The sequence below is a fragment of the Emys orbicularis genome, chromosome 8 (assembly GCF_028017835.1).
Source record: "Emys orbicularis isolate rEmyOrb1 chromosome 8, rEmyOrb1.hap1, whole genome shotgun sequence".
Classification (NCBI taxonomy): Eukaryota; Metazoa; Chordata; order Testudines; family Emydidae; genus Emys; species Emys orbicularis.
The window spans coordinates 49,244,897-49,257,769 of record NC_088690.1 but is presented as its reverse complement, the minus strand read 5'-3'; the positions used below and the strand labels follow the sequence as shown (position 1 = coordinate 49,257,769).

Sequence of the window (12,873 nt, the reverse complement as noted above, 5' to 3'; positions counted from 1 at the left end):
ATCCTGGCATGATTTTTTTTCTTAGTCATGCATTGGGCACTATTATTAATTTTCAAGAACCTTTCCACAAATTCCCTTTCTTCTTGTTCACTGAGTGTCTAAAAATGTGGTAGGTGCTATCCAGATATTATTAATATTAGTAGAATTAGCATTACGGTAGTTCTTAGAACCCCAGCCAAGATCATGGCTTCCTTTGAATACCTTGATGTTCGTCCATCGTTATCGATGAAGACCTCAACAACTCATTCTTTTGATGACCGGGCTTTGTGCGTCCGAAGATGACTGATCAGTCCAATTCAGGCGTGGAACATCCTGTCACACGTCGGGCAAACATGTAATGGCACTGTCGATGATGTACGAGCAGCTCTGGACTTGCGCAGCTCACGCTTTTTTTCAGCCTCAGCAATATGCCTTGCCTCACAGGTATTACTGCCTGTGTGAATGAGGCTGTGCCATGCTGAACAGTTCAGTGCGAAGATTTCCCATGTGGCGGTGTTGATCTCGAAGGACTTCAAAGAGGTCTTCAGCGTGTCCTTGAATCGCTTCTTTTGTCCTCCATGGGAGCGCTTTCCCTGAGTGAGTTCTCCATAGAAGAACTGTTTAGGAATGCGTTCATCTGACATTCTCACAACATGTCCGGCCCACCTGGTCTGGGCTCTCATCAGCAATGTGTGAACTGACGGCAGACTGGCTCTAATAAGGACATCAGTATCGGGCACTTTGTCCTGCAATCTGATTTTTAGAAGCTTTCGCAGACAGGAAATGTGGAAGTGATTGAGCCTTCGTGCATGACTGCGATAGACAGTCCACGTCTCGCAGGCGTACAGCAGAGTTGGAAGCACCACTGCTCGGTAGAACTTCAGCTTCGTTGATAGGCTGATCCCTCGACATTCCCAAACATTGAAGCGCAATCGGCCAAATGCAGAGCTGGCTTTAGCAGTTCTGCAGTTTACTTCTTCATCGATTGACACTGCTTGGGAAAGGGTACTGCCCAGGTACATGAAGTGGTCCACTGTCTGAAGTCTCTGTCCATTTACAGTGATGGACGGTTCTGAGTACGGAGCGTGGGGAGCTGGCTGGTGCATGACCTCAGTCGTCTTGATGTTAATGGTGAGACCAAGTTATTGCATGCAGTTGAAAACTTGTCCATACTGGCTTGCATTTCTGGCTCAGTACTAGCATTCAGAGCACAATCATCGGCAAAGAGAAAGTCTCGACGTACAGTTCCCTTCACCTTGGTGATGGCATGCAGTCACCTCAGACTGAATAATTTCCCATCAGTTCTATTCTTCAGGCCTACTCCTTCAGTGCAGTGTTGAAAGGCATCAGTCAGAGTGGCAGAGAATATCATGCTGAACAAAGTGGGTGCTAAAACACACCCTTGCTTGACGCCGTTGGTGACTGGGAAGGCCTCAGATGTTTCACCGTCATCCAGGACACGAGCCATCATACCGTGATGAAACTGACGTACCATTCGTATAAATCTGTCTGGACAGCCAAATTTCGACATGATCCTCCGCAGGCCCTGGCGACTGACAGAGTCAAATGCTTTCGTGAGGTCCACAAAAGTTGTGCAGAGTTCACGATTCTGCTCTTGACATTTCTCCTGTAGCTGACGCACAGCGAAGATCATGTCAATAGTCCCACGACCCTTGCGGAAGCCACACTGTGATTCTGGCAGTAAGCCCTTCTCCAGGTGAGTGATCAATCGGTTCAACAGAACCCGTGCAAGAACTTTCCCCGCTGTAGAAAGCAGCGAGATTCCACAGTGATTGTCGCAGACCTGGCGATTGCCCTTCCTCTTATAGAGGTGCAAGATGGACGCGTCTCTAAATTCCTGTGGAATGGTTCCCTGCTTCCAGAAGGACTGAAACAGCTCAGTGAGTTTCCGTAGCAGCACGGGTCCACCGACTTTGTACACCTCTGCTGGTATGGCATCTGACCCTGGGGCTTTGCCACTTGACAGTTGATTGATAGCTTTCTTCACTTCGTCCTCTTCTGGTGAAGCATCCATGGAGTCATTGACTGCAACCTGGGGCATCTTGCCAATGGCCTCATCATTGATGACTGAGGGGCGATTGAGAATTGCTTCAAAGTGTTCAGCCCATCTCTGGAGAATCTGCGTCTTCTCTGTAAGGAGCACAGTACCATCAGAGTTCAGGAGGGGAAAGCTCCCAGAAGACTGTGGACCATAGTGTGTGTTAAGGGCTTCATAAAACTGCTTAAAGTCGTTCCTGTCCGCATATGCCTGTATTTCATCTGCTTTGGCGCTCAGCCACAAGTCCCGCATTTTGTGCAATCGGTTCTGTACTGTTCTGCGAACGTTGATAAAGGCGGTCTTCTTTGCCGCCGAGGATGGATCGTTTTGATATGCACGATGCAGGCGGTGCTTCTCAGCAAGTAAGGCCTGGATTTCTGCATCATTTTCGTCAAACCAGTCTTGCCGCCTGCATGTGGAGGGCCCCAATACCTTCGATGCAGCTGTATGGACAGTGTTGCAGAATCGCTCCCAGTCTTTCTCAGCGTCATCCTCAATACGAAGATCAGCAAGCTCATTCTCTAGGTCTTCCGCTAGATTTTCAGTGATGCGGCTGTTCTTCAGCTTCGACACGTTGATCCTTTTGAGAGCCTTACAGCCTTGTGGTCGTCTCTTCGGCATGATACGGAGCTTCATTTTGGATACTATGACCCTATGATCCGTCCAACAGTCAGCGCCACACATAGCTTTTGTAACCCTGACATCTTGTCTGTCCCTTCTCCTGATGATGACCTAATCGATCAAATGCCAGTGCTTTGAATGGGGATGCATCCACGAAGTCCTGTTACGGGTAGGAAGGCGGAAGACTGTATTGCTGATCAGAAGGCCATGTGCTGCACAAGTTTTCAGCAGTAACAGGCCATTGCTGTTGCACTTTCCCACTCCATTTTTCCCGATGACTCCTTCCCAGGCTGCGGCATCGCATCTGACTCTTGTGTTAAAATCGCCAAGCAGAATTAGCTTGTCTGTGCAGTGCACTGACGATAGCAGAGTATCTAGTTCTTCGTAGAATTTATCCTTCACGTCCTCTGGGTTGGTCATTGTAGGAGCATATGCGCTGATCAAAGTAGCTTGTTTTCCTTTTTGAAGCCGGTCATTCATACCCTTGGGGGAACTGGCAAGTTTCCGAACAAGATGATTCTTGGTGGTGAAGCCAACTCCAGATTCGCGACGCTCATCACTGCTACGGCCACTCCAGAAGAATGTATAGCCACCGCCTGACTCGGATAGCTGTCCTTCATTAGCAAGGCGAGTTTCGCTAAGGGCTGCAATGTCAATGTTGTAGCGTGCGAGCTCTCTAGCGACAAGTGCTGTTCTTCTCTCCGGTCTGTCTGCCGTGATGTTGTCCAGTAACGTGCGCACATTCCATGTGCCAATAGTGATCAGTGTCACTCTAAGTTTTGTTTTTGTTTTTGTTCGATCGCTTTTATGGGATCCCCGCCAGCCACGGTATGCTGGCCAGGGTAAGGTGAAGCAGGCAATGTTTAGGGCACCTTTTCTAGCCCCTCCTCATTCTACGGAGGTGAGCAGTGCAATCCTGAATAGGGCTGCTCAGTCGCTCAAGAAGATGCCGAGCTCCACTGCTGCTTCAGTCAGTGAGGAACGACCATTATGCCTGAGCCGCCTGTGTGCAGGTCCGCGGCTACAACTCCCAGTGTATCCACACCTGCTGCTTCGTCGCTCGCCCATCGCCACAGTACTTGATATGATATGATGTAGAGACTTGCACGTGAATTGGATTAAAATGAGGGAGAGTTGCGCAACGTCAGCCTCACTCTCTCTTCCCAGTTCCTATCTGTATCCAGTGGCAGGACAGAAGTCGAGACGGCTGGAGATAGGACGGGGCGCAGTGGATGACCAGGACGCCTATGTGTCTTGTCGTGCTCTTAAGCGTTCCACAACGCTTGCTGTCACTGCCTTCCTGACCATTGAACCAGGTTGCCTCAGTCAGCCGGATCCAGCCTTCGCATGCAATGGGTAGACAGGCCCTGACTCACCGAGAGTCTCATACTCATCGGCTACCCTCATCTGGTTTAGCCCGCCAGTCGAGACTGTCTCCGGGGTGTGGCCGCTGTCACATGCTGACAGCTACTTGGAGCCACAGGTGAAAGCTGGGTGTCAAGTGGGGACCAAAGTGGATGAGCTACTCCTAGGAGTAAGACTGCTCCCCCATCAGAGGTACTACCCCTCCCTGACAACCCCATACACCCCAATACCTTACAATATTGAATATTTGAATACCTTACAATATTGGTGGCTTACATGCTAAGACAGCTTTTGTGTTTTGGGAGACCAGAGGAATTGATGGCACGGGGGAATATGAGAGTGGGAGAGGATGGATTTGAGAGAAGAATCAGGGATATGAGGGGGATGAAAGGGACGGATTCAGGGAGGGGAGGTATAGTGGAAGGGTGTTGACTAAAATCAAAAACTGGTGTGATGAGGCAGGAGCAAAAACTCTTAATAGCATTGTGGACCGAAAAATTCCCCCCCCTCTCCCAATCCATTACTGTTGGGATCATAACACACAGCATATTGTGCATCAAAATCATAGAATCATAAAAACGTAGGGCTGGAAGGGACCTTTAGAGGTCATCTAGAACATCTCCCCATGTTGAGTCAAGACTAAGTATACCTGGTGTGACAGATTTCTGTTACCAGTCTGCCTGGGGTGTCAGGTGATCAGGCTGAGGTCACAGAATCGTCAGGGGAGGAGATGAAGGAGCACACCAAGTGACTAAGTTTTAAAGCTTTATTAATAAAATAACAGCGGTGAGTGCGGGGGCTCCCCACGTCACTCAAAGGAAGGAAGAAAGCGTTAGTCCCCATGCCCTAACCCACTTTCACACTCTCACACGCACAACCCAGGGCTGGCCAAGCCTGGGTGTAACGTAAGAAGAGGGGGAAGGGTGGACGAGAGTTCTGACCTGTGCGCAGGCCGTCCAGGGTCCGCTGTTGATCTCTGACTTGCTTCAGCTCTCAAGAGGGTTTTAAGTCCTGGGTTCTTTTGGGGGCATTTCGTTCAGGGACCTCTGTCCCCTGTGCTCTTTGTACCAGTCCAAACCGGCTTTCTGTGCCTTCCTTAGCTTTCCCAAAATACACCGGCGTGAGGGGCGCAAGACTCTGTTTTCCCCCTCGCTGGCCTTCGCCGTCTCACTCATTTTCGCAGCCCCGGCAGTTCTGTTCAGCCGAATCCTCCTTTCTCACAGCTGGTTGGGGTTGGAATCCAGGCCCCTGTCTTTCTTGGCAGGCAGCCGAGAGTCGGTTGTGTGCCGTGGCCTTGGGCTGGAGTCAGCGTCTTATCTTCGGACCTAGCTGGAGCATCGAGTTAACCCACTCTCTTCTCTCTTTCTCCCTCTTCGGCCTCTCGCAACCTGCAAAGAAATCTTTCACTCCACATTCACACCTTCAACCCTCCCCGAATTCATAGATTCTAGGACTGGAAGGGACCTCGAGAGGTCATCGAGTCCAGTCCCCTGCCCTCATGGCAGGACCAAATACTATCTAGACCATCCCTGATAGACATTTATCTAACCTCCTCTTAAATATCTCCAGAGATGGAGATTCCACAATCTCCTTAGGCAATTTATTCCAGTGTTTAACCACCCTGACAGTTAGGAACTTTTTCCTAATGTCCACCCTAAACCTCCCTTGCTGCAGTTTAAGCCCATTGCTTCTTGTTCTATCCTTAGAGGCTAAGGTGAACAAGTTTTCTCCCTCCTCCTTAAGACACCCTTTTAGATACCTGAAAACTGCTATCATGTCCCCTCTCAGTCTTCTCTTTTCCAAACTAAACAAACCCAATTCTGTCAGCCTTCCTTCATAGGTCATGTTCTCAAGACCTTTAATCATTCTTGTTGCTCTTCTCTGGACCCTCTCCAATTTCTCCACATCTTTCTTGAAATGTGGTGCCCAGAACTGGACACAATACTCCAGTTGAGGCCTAACCAGACTTCTCGTGTCTTGCTCACAACACACCTGTTAATACATCCCAGAATCATGTTTGCTTTTTTTGCAACAGCATCACACTGTTGACTCATATTTAGCTTGTGGTCCACTATAACCCCTAGATCCCTTTCTGCCGTTCTCCTTCCTAGACAGTCTCTTCCCATTCTGTATGTGTGAAACTGATTGTTCCTAAGTGGAGCACTTTGCATTTGTCTTTGTTAAACTTCATCCTGTTTACATCAGACCATTTCTCCAATTTGTCCAGATCATTTTGAATTATGACCCTATCCTCCAAAGCAGTTGCAATCCCTCCCAGTTTGGTATCATCTGCAAACTTAATAAGCGTACTTTCTATCCCAATATCTAAGTCGTTGATGAAGATATTGAACAGAGCCGGTCCCAAAACCGACCCCTGCGGAACCCCACTTATTATACCTTTCCAGCAGGATTGGGAACCATTAATAACTACTCTCTGAGTACGGTTATCCAGCCAGTTATGCACCCACCTTATAGTAGCCCCATCTAAGTTGTATTTGCCTAGTTTATCGATAAGAATATCATGCGAGACTGTATCAAATGCCTTACTAAAGTCTCGGTATACCACATCCACCGCTTCTCCCTGATCTACAAGACTATCAAAGAAAGCTATCAGATTGGTTTGACATGATTTGTTCTTTACAAATCCATGCTGGCTATTCCCTATCACCTTACTACCTTCCAAGTGTTTGCAGATGATTTCCTTAATTACTTGCTCCATTATCTTCCCTGGCACAGAAGTTAAACTAACTGGTCTGTAGTTTCCTGGGTTGTTTTTATTTCCCTTTTTATAGATGGGCACTATATTTGCCCTTTTCCAGTCTTCTGGAATCTCTCCCGTCTCCCATGATTTTCCAAAGATAATAGCTAGAGGCTCAGATACCTCCTCTATTAGCTCCTTGAGTATTCTAGGATGCATTTCATCAGGCCCTGGTGACTTGCAGGCATCTAACTTTTCTAAGTGATTTTTAACGTGTTCTTTTTTTGTTTTATCTTCTAAACCTATCCCCTTCCCATTAGCATTCACTATGTTAGGCATTCCTTCAGACTTCTCGGTGAAGACCGAAACAAAGAAGTCATTAAGCATCTCTGCCGTTTCCAAGTTTCCTGTTACTGTTTCTCCCTCCTCACTGAGCAGTGGGCCTACCCTGTCCTTGGTCTTCCTCTTGTTTCTAATGTATTGATAAAAAGTCGTCTTGTTGCCCTTTATTCCTGTAGCTAGTTTGAGCTCATTTTTTGCCTTTGCCTTTCTAATCTTGCCCCTGCATTCCTGTGGTGTTTGCCTATATTCATCCTTTGTAATCTGTCCTAGTTTCCATTTTTTATATGACTCCTTTTTATTTTTTAGATCATGCAAGATCTCGTGATTAAGCCAAGCTGGTCTTTTGCCACATTTTCTATCTTTCCTACCCAGCAGAATAGCTTGCTTTTGGGCCCTTAATAGTGTCCCTTTGAAAAACTGCCAACTCTCCTCAGTTGTTTTTCTCCTCAGTCTTGATTCCCATGGGACCTTACCTATCAGCTCTCTGAGCTTACCAAAATCCGCCTTCCTGAAATCCATTGTCTCTATTTTGCTGTACTCCCTTCTACCCTTCCTTAGAATTGCGAACTCTGTGATTTCATGAACACTTTCACTCAAGCTGCCTTCTACTTTCAAATTCTCAACGAGTTCCTCTCTATTTGTTAAAATCAAATCTAGAACAGCTTCCCCCCTCGTAGCTTTTTCAACCTTCTGAAATAAAAAGTTGTCTGCAATGCAGTCCAATAACTTATTGGATAATCTGTGCCGCGCGGTTATTTTCCCAACATATATCTGGATAGTTGAAGTCCCCCATCACCACCAGATCTTGGGCTTTGGATGATTTTGTTAGTTGTTTAAAAAAAGCCTCATCCACCTCTTCCACCTGGTTAGGTGGCCTGTAGTAGACTCCTAGCAAGACATCACCCTTGTTTTTTACCCCTTTTAGCCTAACCCAGAGAGACTCAACACTTCCGTCTCCTGTGTCCAGCTCCACCTCAGTCCAAGTGTGTACATTTTTAATATATAAGGCAACACCTCCTCCCTTTTTCCCCTGTCTATCCTTCCTGAGCAAGCTGTACCCATCCACACCAACATTCCAATCGTGTATTATCCCACCAAGTTTCAGTGATGCCAACAATGTCATAGTTGTATTTATTTATTAGCACTTCCAGTTCTTCCTGCTTATTACCCATACTTCTCACATTTGTATATAAGCATCTAAGATACTGATTTGATCTTGCCTCCCAGTTTTGCCCTGACCCTCCTTTCTCTCTACCATTATAGCCCATGCGCCCTCCTATTTCCGACCCATCTCCCAGGTCTTGATGTTCCCCACTTACCTGTGGACTTTGCACACCGCCCCATTCTTTCCAGTGCGTCTCAAAGCACTAGCAATATACAATGCTGGTGCTTACCCAGGGGACCCCATCGGGGGGGGGGGGGGGAGCAATTTTATTGTGACACTAGAAGCCACTTAACAATCCCAACCCAACAGAACAGTGTCTTAGACTAATATTGGCCCCACTATACTGAAACCCATACTACTCCTGGGGGAATTCTGCACCACTGCACAATGCAGAATTTTGCAGAAATTAACAGGCGCGCAGAATTTCCTTTCCCCCACAGAAATGGGCTGCAGTGCTGCTAGCCACCACTAGGGGACCTGGCAGAGCCCAGCTCGCACAAAGAAAACACTGCTGGGGGGAGGGGGAGAGAGCTAGAGGGTTCCTGGCAGCTGCAGTTCCCAGCATGCCCTGAGGGAAGGAGAGGGCAGCATGCAGGAAACTTCCTGCAACCCTGGGACCGTGCATTAGGATGTTTCTCCCTCTGGACTCAGGTGGGGGGAGGGAGGGAGGGTTGTCTGGGCTGGGTGGGCTCCATGGCTGGGCTCTGGGGGGGGTGCGGGTGTACTGGCTGCGGGGGGGGACACGACACGTCTGGGCTTTTGGGTGTCCGCCCCCCCCCCTCCCACACACACACACACTCTCCCCCAGCTGGGCTCTGGTGAGAGGAAGGGGGAAGAGAAACAGGATCTGCGTTGTCATAGAGGTTTCCTTAACTCTCTACTCCTGGGAGAATTTTTGTGTCTGTATTGTTACAGACCTACTTGATGACCGGTATTTTGAAATAAATTACCAAAATAATTGAAACTGTTATGATTATGTAGTGTTATTTTGACAAATAAAATTAGCAGAATTTTAAAATACTGTGCATAGAATTTTTAAGTTTTTTGGTGCAGAATACCCCAAGGAGTGCCATATTTATTTTCTCTTCTCCCCTTTAATTTTGTAATCTGTGATATTCCCTAGTGCGTTAGTATAATGTGGTGGTCATTGATTTGCTCACGTTAAATACACACGTTCAGAAAAGTGGACTGTTACAACTGGTAAATTTTGAAAGATTGGGAGAAATTTGTTTACAGGACTTGGTCAGGTATAGATACTGTGAAGATGTTTGCAAAGGCCATGTTGTTTTGGGAAGTGTTAGGCAAGAATTTTTTTCATAGCTTTATCAAATAAATTTAGTGATGCTCTTTAAGCTTTTCACTAAGCAGTGAATAGAGATGTTGCTAAAGCAAGATATAAAACTACTGCTTTGTGTGGCCTGGGTAGATCACCAGATGTTGTGGGTAAATACCTTGTTAATTCCTTGGGATCTTTTTAGTGAAAGTAATGCTTAAAGATTTGCTTTTGTAAAATAGTTTCCCCATGAAAGTCTATTAAGTATTGAATCATCTAAATTGTTTTTAGATTGTGCTGTGTTATTGTGATTCCTTTTTTTGTTCTTTTTTATCTTCCCGGTTGTTTCAGTACTAGAAAGGTCACCCTGTCTGTCATATTTATCTCACTAGGGCTGTTGAGAATATGAATGTATTTGGAACTGACAAACAAGGATATGAAAAGGGTAGAAATAGCAAGAGCAGAAATCCAAATGAATAAACCACTGTCATCAACATGGCCACACTGCTAGATGAAATTTCACACACGTTAACTGACAGACCTGTGTATTTGTATATTAAAAAAGGTTATGTTGGTGTTGCCCCCTGGTTAGCCTTCCATATATTGTAAGGTGCAAAGAGAATTAAGAACAGAGGTATTAAAGATCTGGAGCAAGTATGTCTCTTGGATTTTTGCTTCAAAATGGATTCATATCATGCCCATCCTGCGACACTTTGTTTCCTCATCCTTTAAGATATTAAACTAATAGCAGAGCAGGTATCAGGAATATGTCTGCAGGGAATGTTTGCTTGGTCCATCAAATGAAAGTATTTTGTTGCACTTGAGCTGCCGACGTATCATTTCAGATTTTTTTGTTTAAATTTTAGAATTTTTTATAGTGTTTTTGTTGTATATAATAGTTTATTTAATGCTAAAGCTAGGTGGCCGAATACAGCTTCATGTCTTCCAGAAAGAAACGGTATTTATTTAGGATTATTTTAACATTTAAAATGGCATATATTTCAATATTTATTAATGAAGTTACTAAACCATTGCAGACCTTATAGTTAAAAGTGGTGTGACCAGTTATTTCCATGGTTTTGACAGTGTCAGGTAGAGATAATTAAAAATATGGTCCCTATCTTCTGATGGTAGGGGTGTGTGTGTGTGTGTGTGTGTGTGTGTGTGTGTGTGAGATGAATACTTAAGTACCACAGCTAGGTTCTGAAACAGTTGGTCATAAATAAGCATGAATAGGTGTGTTACAACACTGGAAATCAATTAAGGAAATTTGTCATGCTTAGTACCAGTTGTGACTTGAAGGTATATTGTACTTTCTCTAATTTCTGAACTAGGCTAAACCCAAATGATAAGAATTCTCATCCTCAGCAGCAAGTTTGTTTGGAGTCCTGAAAATGGTGTGGACTTTTCACCGAAAAGTAATCTATGGGAGTACTAATGAACAGCAAGCCAACCTATTCATTAGTAGTACCAAGGCCAGCACTGTTTTATCTTGACCTGAGCTGGCATGGTTGGAAGAGATAGCCAAAGAAAACTAATGTACTAGAAGAGAGCTCATTACTATAAAACTTTCATAGTGGGTCTCTGTCTGATTTTACCAGGTTGTTTAAAGTGAGCCATGGCTGCATTCATTTTCTAGCCATGAAATAACTCCACACTTGAACTGGAATATCTCCCATGTAAGCAGGTCACTGAACTTGGAAGCCTGAAAACAAGAAGAGAAAACCCTGTGTCCAAGCTTAGGGTATATGTTCCCCATCTGTTGAAGGGATTTCTACCATAATGCAGTTGTTTAAATCTTCTTGATGATTTCTGGCCATCTTTTCAGTCTGAGGGCTGCTATGCCTATATGCCGTGCTTTATTGTACCTGACATCTGAGGAGCTCATCTAATCCAGATTGTTGGGGACACTAAACATGCCCTGATGTTCAAATTTGGCAATTGTGAACTCTGTGTATTAAAGGGCAACCAAGTTTTCATACTGCCATTTACCACCACTGCCACTAGTAAAAGGATGAGGCTCTGTGAAGATTTCTTCATGCATAGATCCTCAACATCATGATGTCCCACATCATGCACAATGAAATAGTCATGCAACTTTCTGCCATTGAAAATCCTTAGTAGTGTGTGTTGTTTTGTTGATATGAGATGGGGATGGGCAAGAGAAAAGTGTATGGATTAGTTTCAGTAAACTTTTTGACCTAAGTGGATTTAACTGTTTCAGGATTATTTTATTAATACCAAAGATGTTTATCCTCCAAGTAGCAATTGTGAATCCTTTGTTCACCTTGGTACATAGTTACTCCTATGAGTGGTAAATGATAAGCATTTGTGTTTATATGTCAGTCATTAATATTTTCTGTTTTACAGTTTCCCAAGCAAGACCACCTCCAAACCAGAAAAAAGGTGAGTTACTTATAGCTATACAAGTCCCTTTTATAAAGGCAAACCTTCATGTAAATATACATTTTTATCCTGAATTGAGAATGCTAAAGATGGAGAGGATTTTGATATTCTTTCCCAATTTTGAGCTGTAAGGCAAGTGATACAATTTTTTAATTGCATTTTGTTAAAATTATATTTGCCTTTTTGTATTCTCTCTCTACAGGATCTCGAACCCCCATAATCATTATTCCAGCAGCTACAACTTCTTTAATAACTATGCTTAATGCAAAAGACCTTCTGCAGGATTTAAAGTAAGTAGTTGACTAAATAATGCTTTATAAAAGATTGTCTTCAGATATAAAGATATAGCCAGAGTAGTAGTAATTCAAGAAGCAGTATCTATTGTCTCCTGACAACTGAATTTTAATTTTACAGTCCAAATTTTAAGAAAGCATAGGCATCCTTGAATGGTAGGTAAAAGTATTAGTATGAATGTTATTTGCAAGAATGGTCACCTCTGAACCAACTAAATACATTGACTGGAAGGAAGTGTTAATGTCTAAAGGCAGACTTTTTTATTCTTCTGTTTTTAAATGGTAAATTTTACCCATTCTCTAAATCATTGCTAAATAGGGAATGAGTTGCACTTCACACAAAGAATGGGTGAGTTCATGTGTTACTAAAAAATATAAATAAAGCAAGAACTTGAAATATTTATAGCAAAGTAAACTAGCACATAGAAATACTGTTGAACTAATAAATTCTCCCATCATTTCGATACCCTGCAAACTATGATGCTATAGCATTATGATAGCTGTTTCTTAAAGAAGCACATCCAACTGACAGTCTAAAATCAAACTCAGCATGGCTGAACCAACTGCTATTCCAGTGTAACTAACTACTCTTCTGGTTAAAAATGTAATAGATCAGTAGATCATAATGTGCAAAGTTGCGTATTTCTCACCAGCCATTACTTCTGTGGGTCT

General features: G+C 44.3%; 2 protein-coding genes across 2 annotated transcripts in view; one reads left to right on the top strand and one right to left on the bottom strand.

The window, feature by feature from the left end:
• CDC73 (cell division cycle 73) overlaps positions 1-12,873 on the top strand; it is a 194,808-nt gene that overhangs the window by 149,708 nt on the left and 32,227 nt on the right. Inside the window, exons 12-13 of the mRNA XM_065408934.1 lie at positions 11,873-11,908; positions 12,111-12,198. Of these exons, the coding sequence (XP_065265006.1) occupies positions 11,873-11,908; positions 12,111-12,198 (124 nt within the window). The remainder of the gene's footprint in view (positions 1-11,872; positions 11,909-12,110; positions 12,199-12,873) is intronic.
• On the bottom strand, positions 297-11,322 carry LOC135882357 (uncharacterized). Its single transcript, XM_065409253.1, is given in 5 exon segments — positions 297-1,016; positions 1,153-1,175; positions 1,264-1,852; positions 2,390-3,358; positions 11,281-11,322. Coding segments are annotated over 5 exon segments (2,343 nt in total).